General features: G+C 49.7%; 1 protein-coding gene across 1 annotated transcript in view; it reads right to left on the reverse strand.

Annotated features, from left to right (window-relative positions):
- Positions 1 to 17,725, reverse strand: part of LOC110147352 (O-acyltransferase like protein-like) — a 40,707-nt gene that overhangs the window by 13,430 nt on the left and 9,552 nt on the right. The window contains exons 5-7 of the mRNA XM_070452415.1: positions 12,516 to 12,617; positions 6,191 to 6,356; positions 3,986 to 4,065 (exon numbers count right to left, since the gene is read on the reverse strand). Of these exons, the coding sequence (XP_070308516.1) occupies positions 3,986 to 4,065; positions 6,191 to 6,356; positions 12,516 to 12,617 (348 nt within the window). The remainder of the gene's footprint in view (positions 1 to 3,985; positions 4,066 to 6,190; positions 6,357 to 12,515; positions 12,618 to 17,725) is intronic.

Raw genomic sequence — 17,725 nt, forward strand, 5'->3', positions numbered from 1 at the left:
TGCAAATCTGGCAAGTGTCAGGGTTCAGATGGTTCATGTGGAGGTAAGAATGAGGGCAGGGGTGTGGAACAGGGGAACAAGGAAGGCCAATGCAAGGCACTATCACGGTGGTCAATGCTCAGTTCTTCTAGAATGTTCTGTGGAGCCTTCTGAAATGCACCTCAAAACTGTCCTAAGGGGTGAAAGAAAGCAGCATTTTCCTACCATCTTCTATTCCCCCTTGGGTCAAAGGTAGCCCCACAAAAATTAATTCCTCCAAAATTTGGGACTCCGTAAGTAGGCCAGAGGGTTCGGTGCTGAGGCAGGAAATGAGGTGTCAGGACAGAGGCTCAGAGTGGTTGTTATCTCCTGGGAATCAAGAGGGTTAGGACCAGGAGGGTCTGCAGTGGAAGAGATGTCCAGACCAAGCAGGCACAACCCTGCCTTGGCAATCCTAGTCCACTGCAGAAGTTGGCATGGTCCTTCGTGAGGAAGAGATGAGATGCCATTCGCTTCCCACCACAGTGACTTAGGGAGTAAGTCATCATCTAGAGCGCCAGTGCTAGCTCAGGACTAGTGCTGGGAGTGCAGGAGGTGTCTTAGCTCAGTGGTGCAGTAATTGACTAGTAATGTCTGCCATGAATGAGCGTGGGCCGGGGAGGGATCGTAACCATGCTGTATATTTACCATGCCTTTTTTTTTTTTTTTTTTTTTGCCAAGCCACGGCTCGGTGGTAAAGAACCCATCTGCCAATGTAGGAGATGTGAGTTCGATCCCTGAGTAGGGAAGATCCCCTGGAGGAGTAAATGGCAACCCACAGCAGTGTTCTTGCCTGGGAAATCCCATGGACTGAGAAGCCTGCTGAGGATACAGTCTATGCGGTCGCCAAAGGACATGATTCAGTGACTAAACCACCACCACCACCCCCAGGAAGCATGCAGGATCTTAGTTACCTGATTGGGGATCGAACCCACACTACCTGCAGTGAAAGGGCGGGTTCTTAACCACTGGCCACCAGGAAGTCCCAACTCACCGTGCCTTTTGCAGACCCTCCAGTTCCAGCCTCCTTTAGAATTACTGGAATTCTACACGAGTATGTTCTTGGAGGGGAAAAGCCCTACCTGTTATGCCTTGTTCCATCTAGAGGCCCCGCTGGCGCCACGGTCACAGGCTTGGGCGGCGCTGGTTTCCAGGCAAGGAACCGAGACCCGCCTCCCACGACAGCCCCTCAGAAAGATGCTGACTCTGGGGCCAGGCTGTCTGGGTCACAGGGACACTCACGCAGGTTCCCACCGGGTCTAGAGTGCAGAGGTACTGAGAACGCATTGTCCTTGGTGGATGGGTGTGTGGTAACCCATCCGGTCAGGCCATCCAATAAAAACCCACATCCACTCGAGTAAATATTTGTCTAACTCCCTGGGGAACTGGAGCCCACACCGTGGCACCTCTACTTAGGAGTCAGACACATCTCCGCTGGCTATCACAGCTGCAAAGACTAAAAGTTTCCTAGGACAGACTGTTGTGGGCTGGATCATGTCCCCCAGACCTGCAAATTCTAACCTCCACAACCTCAGAGTGTGGCTCCATTTGGAGATGGAGTCATTAGAGAGATAATTAAGGCGAAATGAGGTCGGTCGTCGGGGTGCATCTTAATCCAGTGGGACTTGTGTCTTTATAAGAAGAGGAGATTAGGACACAGAGAGCCCCGAGGGAAGAACACACAAGGAGGCACGGCTGTCTACAAGTCAAGGAGAGAGGCCTTGGGAGAAGCCAGCGCTTCCTTCACTAAATACCCTAAATGCCAGCAGTCACGGCATCCTGCCCAGGCCGCCTCCGACGGAGCCGTTAGAGGCTTGCCCGGCCTCCTTGGCCAAGGCTCCAGGGTTGGCCGAGCCACGCACCTGCCCCCCAGGTGCCTGCAGCAGCCCTTGCAGCAGCCACAGCCCATCACAGAGGGCATGAGCTGGTCTCCATGGGTACGACCTCGCTGTCTCCTCCAGCCCTGCGGTGAAGTGCGTCATCTCCATCTCAAAGATGTGAAAAATGACAAGAGTCCAGCGATTTCTGCTGAGTCCCCCAGCTTTGAATTCACATCTTCTGACTCAAACTCTATACCAGCAATCTACCTCTGTGCCTAGTGGAAGTGTGGAACATTTTTTTCTTTAAAGCAGTCAACCAAAATCTCTTACATTTGCAGTTAGAAAACTTCATGTGCTTCAGATATGCATGTAAAAAAATCTGCCTTTTAAAAAATTGTTCAATTCTTAGATTAAATTAAAATTAGGATGCATTTTCCTTGCCCAAGATGCTTGACTGTTTGCATAGCACTGGAGTGGGCAACATCACAGGTCAGCCTGTGATTTAAATGTCTCCTTGCAAAGAGCATTAACAGGTAACCACAAAACAGAGCTAGTCAACACATATTTGGAATTCAGCCCCATGCCCAGTAATCAAAGACTTACAAATTAGATGTGAAAAATGAATGTTTTCTTATATGTCTTAAAATAATAATTTTTAAAAAGCAAGATATAGATCTTGTTAATAGTCCATATTGGCAATGGTATAATTAGATGACCAGAGGACTGAATATTGCTACAACTTTTAAGGCAAGCAATTTGTCATGAAACTCTTCTTAAGAATCTGCATTCTAGAAATATCTGAGTCGGAGACAAATGGAAACTACAGAGATGTTTCTGAGACCGTTATTGATAAAAGCACAAAACTGGAAATAATCTATTAACACTAGAAGAAGGTATAGGTAAACTATAGTGCATTCACAAATATGAGATATTATACAGACATTGAAAATCTGTTTACTTAAGGGACTTTCCTGGTGGTCCAGTGGTTAAGAATCCGCCTGCCAATGCAGGGGACATGGGTTCGATCCTTGGTCCGAGAAGATCCTATATGCCTCGGGATAGCTAAGTCTGCCAGTCACAACTGCTTGGCCTGTGTGTGCAGTTACTGATGTTTGTGCCTAGAGCCCTTGCTCTGAGACAAGATAAGTCACCAAAATGAGAAGCCCGAGCTCTGCAACTAGAGAAAGCCCATGAAGCAACAAAGACCCAGATCAGCCAAAAATAAACAAAAATAATTTTTAAAGTACATTCACTTGAACAATAAAATATAGGAAAACGATTACATCATTAAACTATTAAAACAAATGTCTAAAGTATATACGCAGAATTCTTTCATGTATAAAAAACTGTGCAGAATAAAACAAGTGAAGAATAAACATCAAAATATCGACAGTGAAATCACTCTCCTTAAGTGAGGAAACAGGCCTAGGGTGATTGTTTTTTTACCGTTTCTTTAGCGTAATGTTTTCCAGTGTTTCTTAAATTGAACATATATTTGAACAAAAAAGAATAATAAATCTTTTAAAATATGGCATGGATAATCCACAACTTTTAAGTTTTCCTGTGAATTATTGAGGCCTTGGAGCTTTCCTAAAACTAACAAAAATTAAGGTAATAAATATCCAAGGTGGAGAAGCAGGTACACTGATGTGTTACTTGGGGTGCTATAAATTATTTCACTCTTTCTCAAGAGTAATTTCACGATATGTAATAAGCACTGCAAAATTGTTCTTCCCTTTTGACCTAATAATTCCACCAGGAAACAGGTCCCCAAGGAAATAAATACAGAAGAGGAGAAAGTGGCATGTTCAAAGACATGTGCTGAGGAGCCATTTATAATCATGAAACACTGGAAACAATCTAAGTGCCCACCACAAAAGATGGTACATAAATTCTAAACCTGACAAGCCAGCAGGTCACATCCATATGCGGAAATGTTTATAAGAACAGTGAAGTGGAAAGAAACACAAAGATTAGAGGAGAACTCAGAAGAAGTAAACAGTGCTGGAGTCAGGGTCCACATGCTTCTGAAACATGAGTTTCTAAATTCTAAATTGTAAGAGCTGCTTTGCCCAGAACCGGGGGCTCTCTAAGAGTTTGAAGAAAGAGGCCAGGTGAGCAGAAACACTTGTTTCAATTAGACTCACTTTCCGTGGATGAAGACGATCACCGGGGTTGTGAGATGGAATTGAAAGTCATTGGCAAGGTACCACGTCCAGCCGCTGCACTGGAAAGAGACCGACACAGGTCACTGCTGCGTCCACGTAACCAGTGGCTCACCTCCCGGAACCAGGAGGGGGACTCGGGGCCGGTGAGGCGGTTTCCACGGGAAGAGAAAGGACTTGAGTTAAAGATACTCCACAAACCTCATCTCAACTCTGCAGAAGGAAACGGCAACCCACTCCAGTGTTCTTGCCTGGAGAATCCCGGGGACAGAGGAGCCCGCTGGGCTGCCGTCTATGGGGTCGCACAGAGTCGGGCACAACTGAAGCGACTTAGCATGCATGCGTGCATTGGAGAAGGAAACGGCAACCCACTCCAGTGTTCTTGCCTGGAGAATCCCGGGGACAGAGGAGCCCGCTGGGCTGCCGTCTATGGGGTCGCACAGAGTCGGGCACGACTGAAGCGACTTAGCATGCATGCGTGCATTGGAGAAGGAAACGGCAACCCACTCCAGTGTTCTTGCCTGGAGAATCCCGGGGACAGAGGAGCCCGCTGGGCTGCCGTCTGTGGGGTCGCAGAGTCGGGCACGACTGAAGCGACTCAGCAGCAGCAGCATCTCAACTCACCCTCCTAACAATCCCAGGGGAGTAGGTGTTATTATGACCACTTTACACACTGGAAATTCAGACATGCTTTCTCTCTTGTTTAAAACAACAATCACAGCTAATCTCCCAGGGCAGTGGTGGGAACTGAGTTCCACCATGTGTCACGGATGTGAGGAGTAATTACCCTCACGGCGCGCTTCTCTCTTCCTTGCCCTCCCCCCAACTCCAGGTGGAGAGAATGTGTTCATTTATTTTATTCTGTTTTTAATTCGATAGACTGTGCTGGTTGAGAACGGAGGTCTGGCTTCGGAGGAGCGTTTGCGGGAAACCCCCAGAGTTCCCACGCGTGACTGACGTGAGAGCAGCTGGCCAGAGCGCCCTGGTCCGGGCTGTCTGTGCCTGTGGGGCGCCCCCTGTCTCTAATTCAGGGTGAGAGGACGCCTGGCAGCAAGTCTCTCCGGGGCTTCAGTGATGAGAGGCGCCTCCATCTCCCCTCCCACCCCGTGGCTCCTGAGGAGACCAGGCTTATCAGAAGTTACAGCTTCGCTGGTCCCACCTGTGACCCAAGCCGGTCTGCCCTGGGGAAGGCGGCCTGGCGTCTGCTCCGGGGGACCCCGTCACAAAGGGTGATGGGGGGTCCGCCTGAAGGCAGTTAGACGGTGACGGGCGCCCTGTCGAAGCTGCCAGGCCCTTGTGAACCAAAGGCAGCTGTCTGGTTGGCCAGCGGCCACGCGGTCACACTCTAGTGATTCTCCTTTCGGCAGTGCTTTCTGCTGCAGCCCCTAAGTCGCTTCAGTCGTGTCAGACTCTGTGAGACCCCATAGACGGCAGCCCACCAGGCTCCTCTGTCCCCGGGATTCTCCAGGCAAGAATACTGCAGTGGGGTGCCATTTCCTTCTCCAACGCATGCACGCATGCTAAGCCACTTCAGTCGTGTCCAACTCTGTGCGACCCTATGGACAGCAGCCCACCAGGTTCCTCTGTCCACGGGATTCTCTAGGCAAGAATGCTGGAGTGGGTTGCCATTTCCTTCTCTGCAGTGCTTTCCAGGCAGGTGCAAAATCATTGACGCGGTTTAATTACAGCTATTTCACTTCCATTTGCTCCGATCTCATCAGGAGGAAGCTAGGGCTTCGGGGAAGCCATGACCCAATATACACAGAAGTTGTGAGATCTGGCTGGGTGTGGGGTAGAGTTCATTACGGGTAGAGTGTGGTGCCTCGTTCCATCCCAGTCTCGGTTCTCTGGGTGGAGGTGAAGAGGGTGTTCCTCCCGATGGGGTGGCGGGGCCCACAGCACAGCGATGGGGCGGGGACACCTGCGTCCAGGACACGGACCGCGCTGGCCCGCCCCCGGGCCCCTCGCCCCGCTCCCTCTCTGCTTTCCCAGCGCCCACCCCGCCAGGACGGGTGCAGCAACCCCCACCTCACACCCGAGGTGAGCCTCCCTCCCACAGCCCACTTTCCTACAGCATCACGATCACTCCCGAGAAGATGCCAGAAGAAAGGGGATCAGACTCGGGCTGACCCGGGAACGCGCGCCGCATCGCGCCCCTCCGCCCCTTCGCGGACGCCCTGAACGCACCGCATCCTGGACCGACAGGAAGTTATTTAGCAGCAGCAAGTTCGTCCACCAGGCCCGCCGGCAGTTCTCCAGGTGGAGCTTGGGCACCTCCCAGACGGGCCCCCAGGGCACAAGGGAGAACAGTGCCACCAGCAAGGAGAGTGAGAACAGGTGAAGAGGCTGCAGCCTGGCGGGAGAGAGCCGGGAGAGAGTGAGTCTCCGCGGGGCCCCACTCGGTCCCCTGGGCTGGGGGGTCACATAGCCAATGCGGATAAGATGCTCAAAGATAGGTTGTGCTGGGGGAGCGACCACCTCCTCACTCACCCCTCACACCTTCCTTTCATTCGTGGGTTCACAGCGGTGTAGGTGCTACTGATGCAAAAACACTGTTCTGCATCGAGCAAGTCGTATGTGTAAGCCACTCTGCTAGGAACTTTCTAAACCTGCCCAGTAACTACGGTGTCAATTTTGCTGATGAGCAATGAGCGCTCAGAGAAGTTTGAGTCACTTACCCAAGACGGTCCAACCACATGTCAGTACTGAGATCTGACGCTGCTGGATGTTCTTTCCACAGGGCCTCCCTAGATGAAAACAGCTTTCCATACTCCCTCTTATCCTCCTTTCCTGCCTCACTTCATTTCCTCCTTCCTTCCCTCACACACCACCTCCTTCCAAGCAAGATCTGTGGTAGCTGATGAAGGAGGCAATAGGTGTCTAGACTGGGGCTGTTCAATAGAATGTAATAATTCCAGCCACATGGGCTGTTCAGATAGCACATTCCAGCGGCCGCATTTTAAAAAGTCAACAGTATAATTAGTTTTAATAATACACTTCATTTGGTCAATACATTCAAAATATTGTCATTTCAACAGATAGCCAATATGAAAAACTATTGAACTATTTTGCACTCTTTTCTTTCACCGAGTTTTAGCAGTCTGTGTATATTGGATATTTGCAGCCTGTCTCACTGGTCTACCCTTCTCTGGGTGGAGGGAGCCTATGGACAACTCAGAAGGCGCATGCAATGGGGGTGTGGCTTCTGGGTGGCCCCCAGCAGAGCCCTCTTTTTTTAAAGAATATATTTGAAAACCCAGGGCAGTACAAGGGCAGAGAGCCCTTGGCCCAGAAGCATCTCTAACCATCTCGGAGGGGGGCTTCAGGGCCTGGGGTGGGGGGTGACAGATGGGGGAGCAGCCCCAGCAGAGGTGTGGGTCCGCACCCCGCCTCGGGTCAGCACCCCACAGAGGTGACCTCCTTCCTAGAGAGCACCAGGAGGGCAGGAGGGTGGTGGGTACCTGGGAGCAGGGATGCGGCTGCTGATCAGAGTCTGAGGGCAAGGGCACCGACTCTGCCGGGATGCAACTTCCTGGACCAGCTCGGCTGCAGCCGCAGAGCCCGCGCTGGGTCCCGGGTACTGCCAGTCAGCCGTCTGAGCGCGCTGCTGTGCGGATGCTCCCTGGAGCCTGGGCTCGCCCCACAGCCTCCCCCCCACCATCTGTTGCCTCCATCTCCCCGGGAGAACCAGTCAGCCCCTGCTCCCCTCTGAACTGGAGTCCGGGTCAGACGTCCTCCGGAGGGACCCGCGTAGAGGCTTGCGGCCCGGGCGGCGGGGGGAGCAGAGGCTGCCGGAGGGGCCATGCCCGGGGAGTTACAGGGGAAAGAACACGAGAAGCGGTTTCTAGATTTGTCTAAAGTTTTCACACTGAGAAAATCGAATCACTCCTCCCTTCCCTCTCCTGCGGTAAAGTGTACTGATGGTTCCTTAGCTTCCTCTAAGGAGGAGGAGGACTCCCGCCTCCTAGGATTTTCTGAGAATCAGATCACTAAGAAAACTGAAGTCTTGGAGGATGGAGTTATGGTTGCCGGGGGAAGGGAGAGTCGGGAGTTTGGGAAGGACAGGTACACAAGGCTATATTTATTCATTTATTTATTTATTTTTCTATATTTAAAAGGGATAACTGGGACTGCCCTGGTGGCCCAGAGGTAAGGAATCCACCTTCCGGTGCAGGGGATGTGGGCTTGATCCCTGGTCCGGGAAGATCCCACGTGCCTCAGAACATCTAAGCCCGTGGACCTCACTGTGGGATTAAGACTGGATGCAGCCAAATAAATAAATATCAAAAAATATGTATCTATATATATCTTAAAACGGACAAGCCACAAGGACCCACTGCAGACCACGAGGAGCTCCACTCCCTGTCACGTGGCAGCCTGGCTGGGAGGGAGTCCGGGGAGAAAGGACACGTGGATACGCGTGGCCGAGTCCCTTTGCTGTCCACCGGAAACTGTCACAACATCGTTAATCAGCCACACCCCAATACAAAGTAGAAAGTTAAAAACCAAACCAACTGTTGAAACGTGGCACGTGTCTTATAAATATGCATGCCCTTCAAGTGTTTGTCCAAGCTTGGAGATTTAAAGTCAAAGTAGGCTTGCAAAAATTAAAACCTGTGGTACTAGCTAGTGCCATGGGGGTGTGAGAAGCAGCCTTCTCATACCTGGCCGGGTGGTAAGGTCATTTGGACAATGTCCATCGATACATTCAATGCACCAAACCATCATTTCCACTCGTAGGAATTTACCCTGCAAACGTGCCCAGACAGTTGCACAAAAATGTACAGACTTCGTGTCACTGTCTAATAAGACTGCGAAAAACTTGGAAACCACCTTCATGCCCATTCATGGAGAGCAGTTAAATACATGATGGATGGTCCACCCACACGGCGCCATCCCGGCAACCTTAAAATCAGTGAGGTGAGTCCTTCCATGCAGTTAGAGAACGATGCCAAATCATTAAGTTAAAAAAGCTACGTGCAAAATAATGCAGCGTTAAGTATAGTTCTCTTCATGGGTGGGGTAAAGAATATATAAATACTTGGAAAGTCCCTGCAAGAATTAATTCATAAGAAGCTATTACCAAAGCTGCCCTGTGGGAGGTGAGACTGGAAGGGGCGCCTTTATTTTTAGTATAGAACCTTAGCCATAGCTAGACATGATTATCAACAATTCTTTTAACTTAAACTAATGGGTGGGGGCTTCCCAGGTGGTGCAGAGGTAAAGAGTTCGCTTGCCAATGCAGGAGATGCAGGAGACTTGGGTGCAACCCTGGGTCGGGAAGATCCCCTGGAGGAGGAGATGGCAACCCACTCCAGTCAATGGAAAGAGGAGCTTGGTGGGCTACAGTTCATGGGGTCTCAAAGACCTGGACATGACAGAGTGCACACATACACAAACTAATTTTTAGAAAAAGTATCATTTCTTTTTTTTAATACGTATTTATTTATTTGGCTGAGTTGAATCTTCATTGTGCCACGCAGGCTCTAGAGAGAGTGGACCCAGTAGCCCCAAGGCTTGTGGGGTCTTAGTTCCTCGATCAAGGGTCGAACCCGGGCCCCCTGCATTTCGAAGGTGCATTCTTAACCACTGGACCACCAGGCAAGTCCTACTAGGAAACTAAATTTTAAGCTGTGGCTCCTACTTGGAATAATCCCACAGTTTCAGGGGTCTAGAGCCTCTACCCTCCTTATCTCCTGTGAGGTGTCTGTACGGTTTTCCCCCTGGAAGCTGGGCTTTCACATTTTCTGGAACTTGCAGAAGCCCCCGCTTGGTCTGCCTCTCCTGCCCTCACCCCAGTCTGCTCTCTGCCCTGCAGCCAGAGTGATTTTTGCAAAATGTAAACCTGGCCATGCCACTCCCCTACAGGGACCCCCAGACGGCTTCTCCTCTGGGAGGACAACGGGCAGTCCTTAAGGCTGCCCCCGGCTCTCGAGGCTTGAGGGGCCCTGCCCCACTCTCACCTCTCTGCCCGCCTCCCTCCAGCTCTCTCCAGGCTCACTCTGCTCCGGCACCTGTGGGCTCTTTGAGATTCTGCAGATGCATCAACCGCGGCTCTCTCCTCACGACCCTTGCTGTCGGTTCTGCAGTATGGACCCTTCTTCCTTCAGGGAATTTTCTTTGCTTAGAACATTCCTTTCCTTCCTTCAGGATTTTCGACAAAGGCATCTTCCCTGACCACCCTTCCAGAGGAAGATGCTGTCTTGCTTCCTTCTCTAAATTATTACTTGTAGCCTTATCATCACTGACCTGGAATAAGAGGATTTGCATATCACAACTTAGGGCTGCATATTTATTTGTTTACAGTCCATCTCTAATCACTAGAACATAACCCGCTTGCCAGAAGGCATCTGCATGGTTTGTGTGCTTCTGCGTGCTTAGTCGCTCAGTCATGTCCGACTCTTTGCAACCCCATGGGCTGTACAGTCCATGGAATTCTCCAGGCCAGAATACTGGAGTGGGTAGCCTTTCCCTTCTCTGGGGATCTTCCCAACCCAGGGATCAAACCCAGGTCTCCTGCATTGCAGGCAGATTCTCTACCAGCTGGGTTACCAGGGTTCCCTGCATGGTTTATCAACTGCTGAATCCTCAGCCTGGGACAGTGCCCGGTACATAGTGGGCCCTCAGTAAAATACAGAAAGAGCAAGTGAGCAAATGATCTTGCATCTACTCTTCTTGAAGTTAAAAGGGCAGGGAATAAATCATATTTGAGGAAGAACAGCAAGTCTTGATGAATGAGAACATCAAAATAGCTAGGAACATGGCTGCCTCCTCACTGAGTTGACCTTAAAGAGGGTGAGTCCAGTCTGCAGGTTGGTAAGGCTTCCCCCATACCCCAACGACGTTCTGTCCCAGCTTGGACTCATTCACTCTCTTCCTGGTGCCCAGCTGGCACTCTCCCAGAGCGCCCCATCTCAAGAACGTCCTCCCCATCCTCCACATCACTTGAGCTGGAAAGTCTGAGTATCCGTGGGTGGCACCCTCTCCATATCCCCACTGCCCACGGCCAGCGCACATCCCACAACACATCACCCCCGGGACCCTCACCAGCATCTTGCCCCGTGAGGTCTCACCCCCGCACCCTCCTCCACTCTGGGCTCTTGGCCCCAATGACCACTTTATCTGCCCAGGAAAATATGTCTGACTCTTCGCCCCCAGCTCTGGGGTTGTTCTTCTGAAGGATTCCCAGGCAGCACCCACCAGGCCACTGGATCCCACACCCCAGCCCCTAACAACCCGCCTGAGCATTTATCACTGAGAACGCTGGGCCTGAAGGCCAGCCCTTCTCCTCCAGAAGAACACAGGGCAAGACTGGCTACTCAACACACTGCTCGTCCCCAAAAAATAATACAAGAAAAAGTATTCTGTCAAGCATTCAGGACAAGGACTAGATTTAATGGGGCTTGGAAGAAACCACGAAGGCAATAAAGTTCTATTTCTCAGCTTAGACTCATTCTTAAACTATTAACCAGAGAAGTTAAGTAAAAATAACAACAGTAACAATGATAGCTTATATTTACTGAGGGCATACGACCTGTCACATTTTTGTAAATTCTTTGCACACGTTATCTGTTTTGATTCTCTCAAGAGTCCAGCGAAGTGAGAGCCATCACTCTGCTCATTTTTAAGATGAGGAACCTCAAGCATAGGAAGATTGAGACACTTACTCAAGGTCACACAGCTGGGAAATGACTGAACCAGAATGCACGCCCAGGCAGACTGGAGGCAGACCTTACACAGTCCATTTGACGGGCCCAGAAGATTGTTCCAACACTCCCCTTGCTGTTTTGTGATGGTGCAGTGTAGCAAGAGAGCCATGGACCCTAAGTAACAAGAACTGGGCTCCAGCTTAGCCACAATCCATGATTTTAAACGTGTATGAATTTTTAAATGGTGGGTTACACAGGTAGACGTTTCTTTTTCTCCCTACACTTCTACCGTCTCATTGCATCACTGCCACTAGCTATCCCACTGGTTCTATATTCTGTCCCAATATTGTATTCTATTCTGATCCAACCAACCAGGCATTTGTAAAGAATACTACCACCCTTTCTGCCTTCTTATCAGAACGACCATCATCTCAAGCTTCCACCAACCCCTCTCCTGATTGTGTCTTATTCTATTTTTATTATTATCATTTGTCCTTAACACAGGAGCCAAGTACTACTAATTTACAGGAGCTACACAAATTCTGTTGAGCATAAATTTCATGGGAATCTGACGGTATGTTCATTGAAGCCTGCTGTCCATTAGCTTTAGAAATAAGGAGGTTTTTGTTCGTTTAATACAGTTCAAGGTTTATTAGGAAAAATACCATGAGTACTGGTATCTTCCACTGCAAAAGCCATTAAACCAGAAAGAGCAGCTACATTTAAACACGGTTTAAATGAAACAAAACTACTTTTCTCTGTTTACTTTTCTTTGAAAATTCTTTCAAAGGAGGGTTAAAAGACTAAATATAATAAGTGATTACACAGCAATAAAGAATGGAAAGATTATATGAATAACCTACCTTATAAGGCGACTGAAAAAGTATCTGAGTATGACGCTAGGGGTTATTCCTTTGTCTGAATCCTGGCCCATCTTTAAAAATGATCTTGCACTTAGCCAGCCACTGAGAGAAAGAGAACAGATCACAGGGATGACCGATCAGTGATGCGATCCGTGGGTTGATTAGTTCGGTTGTTTCTATCAGGACACACGAAGTGACGCTGCAGTGACAAAACATCCTTAAGACTAAAAACAGTAATAGCTTTCTCCTTGCTCGTGGTACGTGTCCACAGCCAGTCACCTTGAGCTCAGCATCTTCCTCACTACGGGAGCCAGGCCAACAGAGCAGCCTATGACGAGAACTCTTAGGATTTACTCTCTTAACCACTTTCTTATCTAACAAACATCAGCATTATATTTATCATGTGATACATCTCATTCCTTGTACATACTTGTTTTATAACTTGAAGTTTGTACCTTTTGAGTTTCCCTTGCTTTTGACGTTTATTCTGTTTCTTTTCTTTCTTTTTGTTTTGGATGTGCACAGAACCTGAATTCCCAGGCCAGGGATTGAACCCAGGCTCTCAGCAGTGAAGGTGCAGAGTCCTAACCACTGAACCACCAGGGAATTTCTACCTTTTAACATTTACAGTGATGACCCTCTAGGTTTCTTTCAGGATTGACTGGTTTAATCTCCATGCAGTCCAAGGAACTCTCAGGAGTCTTCTCCAACACCAAGAAAATCAACCCTGAATATTCTTTGGAAGGATTGATGCTGAAGCTGAAGCTTCAATACTTTGGTGAAGAGCCAACTCACTGGAAAAGACCCTGATGCTGGGAAAGATTGAAGGCAGAAGGAGAAGGGGACGACAGAGGATGAGATGGTTGGACGGCATCACCGACTCAATGGACATGAACTTGAGCAAGCTCTGGGAGATGTTGAAGGACAGGGAGGCCTGGTGTGCTGCAGTCCATGGGGTGGAAAAGAGTCAGAAATGACTTAGTAACAACATGTGAGTGATAGTTGCTCAGTCATGCCTGACTCTTTGCAACCCCATGGACTGTAGCCCGCCAGTCTCCTCTGTCCACGGAGTTCTCCAGGCAAGATTACTGGAGTGGGTTGCCATTTCCTTCTCCAGGGGATCTTCCCGACCCAGGGATCCTGCATTGCAGGAGAGTCTACCATCTGAGCCAGCGGGGAAGCCTGCCATTAAGAGACATTTCTAAGTATAAAGACAGGTCAACTTAAAAAGTATCAGCAGATACATGCTTGACTTTATCTTATAATCTATAGACAATACATTAGAATATGTAATGAATCCAAACACCTTTTCCAAAGGAATACCCAAGACAGAAGTAGCAATAAAATTATAAATGACAGTCATCAACCAGATGAAGTAATTTAGATGAAGCTTTTCTCTCTCCAAGAGATGGGGACTGGGCAAGTGGTCAGGAAGGAAATACAATGTGCTCTTAACATTGCATGAAAAATAATGTTCAGTTCCACGTTGCTGAACATAGCTCTGTTTTTGCCAAATAAATCCTCTACTTCAAATTACTCTCCAAGAGCCTTATTAAAACTCCACTTCTGGCCTTTGTTTTGGAATCTGTTACTTTTGCTGCTGCCTCCTGATCGCTGTCCTCTGAAGCTCCTACTTCTTTCCCGCTGTCCCATGACAGCTCGGTGGCCCTCGTGCCATCCCCTGAAGCCTCGACTGCCTTCCCGCTGTCCTCGGAAGTTGCAATTTCCTTCCCGTGGACCTTCTCACTCTGGTTGCTCCGTGGTCACAGAGAGCTGCCAGCACTGTGAATCATGCCACGCTTCTGTATTCTGTTACTGATGCAGTAGGGATGTCAAAGCAAATACCAGGCTTTCCTTCGAGAAAGACCATTCCCTTCACTTTGGAATCAATATCCTCACCCAGCGGCTCTTTAGGTTCTTTCCAAGCATAAGTAATGTTTGGCATTTCAGTTGAGCACCGCAAGACCATGGTCACAAAGCCTGCTTCTGAATTGATCAAGGAGCAGCTGGTCTACCCTCGTGGCACCGGAAATGTAACAACATATAACAACCTACAACTTAGTAGCAACAATAACCCATGACCCTTGTGGGTGTTTTGCTAAAGAACAAGTGTGTTTCCTATTGCAAAAGAAGGCTGTGTGTATATGTGGGGTGTGTGTGGGGGGGGGGGGGACTTAGAAGGGATCAGTGAAGGTTGGAGACTGTCTTTGCTCTCTGCCAGCAAGAGTTTCTTTTGAAATGCAGCAAGTTGGATTCACCATAATAGGAACAAAATTTGTAGAGACAACTGAAAGAGAGCACTAAGTTGAGGAAGTAGCGTGGCCAGTCGGATTCCGGCTGCCTCGCAGTTTCCAGAAAGAATGAATCAGGGTCTCCCTCTGTGTGTGGGCCAGCGCCGTCTCAAGTTCACAAAGACAGGAAAAGAGAAAGGCTGGCAGGAAAACAGGCTCCGGGCAAGACAAGAGGTTCCAAGAGGCTAAGAAGACCCAGGAAACCTAAACAGACTGGGAAAGAATAAAATCCTGCAGGAGAGATATATGAAATCAGCCCAGCCCGAGAGCTAGAAGAAGGATTCCAAAACCATCAGCAGTGACAGAAGTCTTTGGTCTTACTATGTAATATATTGCTTTCCAGGTGGCTCTGCGGGCAAGAATCGGCCTGCCGATGTGGGGGCTGCAGGCAGGTTCGATCCCTGGGTCGGGAAGAGCCCCTGGAGAAGGCAACGGCAACCCGCCCCAGTGCTCTTGCCTGGAGAATCCCATGGACAGGGGAGCCTGGCGGGCCACAGCCCATGGGGTCTCAAGAGTCGGAGACAAATGAGTGACTGGGCACACACTCACACGTGTTAAATATGTTAGTGACACAGGTGTTAACACGTGGTTTTGGCATAAAACAGACATTATATTTCAGTTCTGATTGTACTGAAATATACTCTAGCTGAGGAGGGGTTGGGGGGCTGAGGTTATTTCGTCTCCAACATCAACCTTCTTGGCTATGAAAATGGGCCTGATAGAGGCTGATCATGAGAACTGTATGGGATCAAAGTGTTTCTGAGCACAGCGGCAGCGACGTGTTTCACTATTATTACTGTTTCTGATGTTGGAAAGAAAGTGAACAGACCACGTGCACTTCCTAAAGTGATAAATGAAAATTGGAAAGGGAAGAGAAAACGACAACAGCCAGTGAGACGGGCCGGGAGAAACAAGCAAATAGGAGTGAAGAGAAAGGACACGTGGGTCTTGGTTCCCTGAATCGTGGCAGGACCTACTGGGTCTCCCTCTGCCGTCCTCACCCTGCATGCTGGGGCTGGCACAGGGCTTCTCAGACAGGAGCCGATGGCAGCATCGCCTGGAGGGCTTGTTACGCTCAGAGCACCTGGGCGGGGCCCGAGAATCTGCATTTCTCCCAAGCTTCCAGGCAATGCTCAGACTATATTCTGAGAAGGACTGGGGAAGGCACAGCGCTCCCTGGGTCCCAGACCAAGCCCAGAGTCAGGTATGCTGTCTTCATGATACGTGAAAGTGATAGTCGCTCAGTCCCCTCCGACTCTTTGCGACCCCATGGGCTGTAGCCCGCCAGCCTCCTCTGTCCATGGGATTCTCCAGGCAAGAATACTGGAGTGTGTAAGCCATTCCCTTCTCCAGGGCAATATTCCCCGCCCAGAGATCAAAGCCGGGTCTCCTGCACTGCAGGCAGATTCTTTATCGTCTGAGCCACCAGGCAAGTTTTGGGGCCACCTGGAGTCTCAGGAGCGTTGGCCTGTGTTGTGGACCTCTCGGGGCTGACCCAGAGGCTCTTCGCTGTCTCTCATTCCCACCGATGGCCCGGGGTGACCAGCGGCCTTCTGTGCCCTTCATGCTTCCCTCCTGGTGGCAGGTCTCCAGCTTGAGTCTGCTTTGGTTCCAGCCATCCTGGTCTGTCCTTGCCAGATCCCCTCCCGGGCTTGGAGCCCTGCCGACCAGCCCCCACCAGCATATGGCAACTCCTGTTGCCGTGTTCTCACTGATTTCCTTGCAGGAAACAGAGCTCTGGTCTTTGAACTGCTGTCCCCTGGGTGGACCTCCCTGCCCTCCGGAGGCTCCCACCCTGCACTTGGATTTCGACTGCCTGGCTAGACCCAGCTCTCTCGGAACGTCTGGTGCCCAGTAGCCCCGATACCGTGGTCTTGTTCACTGCAGATGGTGGATGCTGTCCCTCGCCTGTCTGGGCAACTCTGTATTGGACGGAGCATGGTTGGATGGATGAACGGGCGTGCATGCTCAGCCACTAAGTCCTGTGCGACTCTCTGCGACCCCCTGGACTGTAGCCCACCAGGCTCCTCTGTCCGTGGGATTTCCCAGACAAGAATACTGGAGTGGGTTGCCATTTCCTCCTCCAGGGGATCTTCCCGACCCAGGGATCGAACCCAAGTTTCCTGTGTCTCTTGCATTGGCAGGTGGGTTCTCTACCTGCAGAGCCATCAGGAATCCCCCAGATGGATGAATGCTTAGCACTTAATGATGCCATCTACCATCACCATCTCCCTCCGAAGGAAGGGATACGTAACTCCAGAGAGGCAGAGACAGGCCAGCACAGAGGCTGGAGCTCAGACTCTGGGACCAGACTGCCTGGGTTTAGACGACAGGCCCACCAGGACCAGGCCCTTCACACTCAGCTCCCTTATCTTTAAAGTGGAGATTTCGGTAGTCTGCCATGCAAGAAATAATATTCAGCCATAGAAAGAAACAATGTACTGATAAGTGCTTCAACATCGATGAGCTTCATAAATGTCATGCTAGCTGAAAGAAGCCAGGCACAAAAGCACGCTGCGTGAGCCGCGTGTATGAAATGTCTAGAGCAGGTAAATCCACACTAGAGAAAGCAGGTTTCTAAGAACTGGAGGTAGCGGGGACTGGGGAAAACAGCTTCATGAGTGTGAGGTTTCCCTGAGGGTGATGAAAATGCTTTGGAACCAGATAGAAGAGGTGGTTGTGCAAGAAAGTGAATGCAGTAAGGGCCATTGAATCACTCACTCTGAGTGGTTAATTTTACGTGATGCGAATTTCACCCCAACCCCCAAAGAACAGAACCAGAAAACTGAGGATTTTAACAGTTGTCCCTACTGTATAGGAACACCATGAGGATTGCATGATATAATGCTGCCAAGGACTTCATGCAGTGCCCGACATTTATCAAACATTTAAGAAAATTTACCTCTTATTAGTTCATTT

Source organism: Odocoileus virginianus, chromosome 22, assembly GCF_023699985.2.
Source record: "Odocoileus virginianus isolate 20LAN1187 ecotype Illinois chromosome 22, Ovbor_1.2, whole genome shotgun sequence".
NCBI classification, from domain to species: domain Eukaryota; kingdom Metazoa; phylum Chordata; class Mammalia; order Artiodactyla; family Cervidae; genus Odocoileus; species Odocoileus virginianus.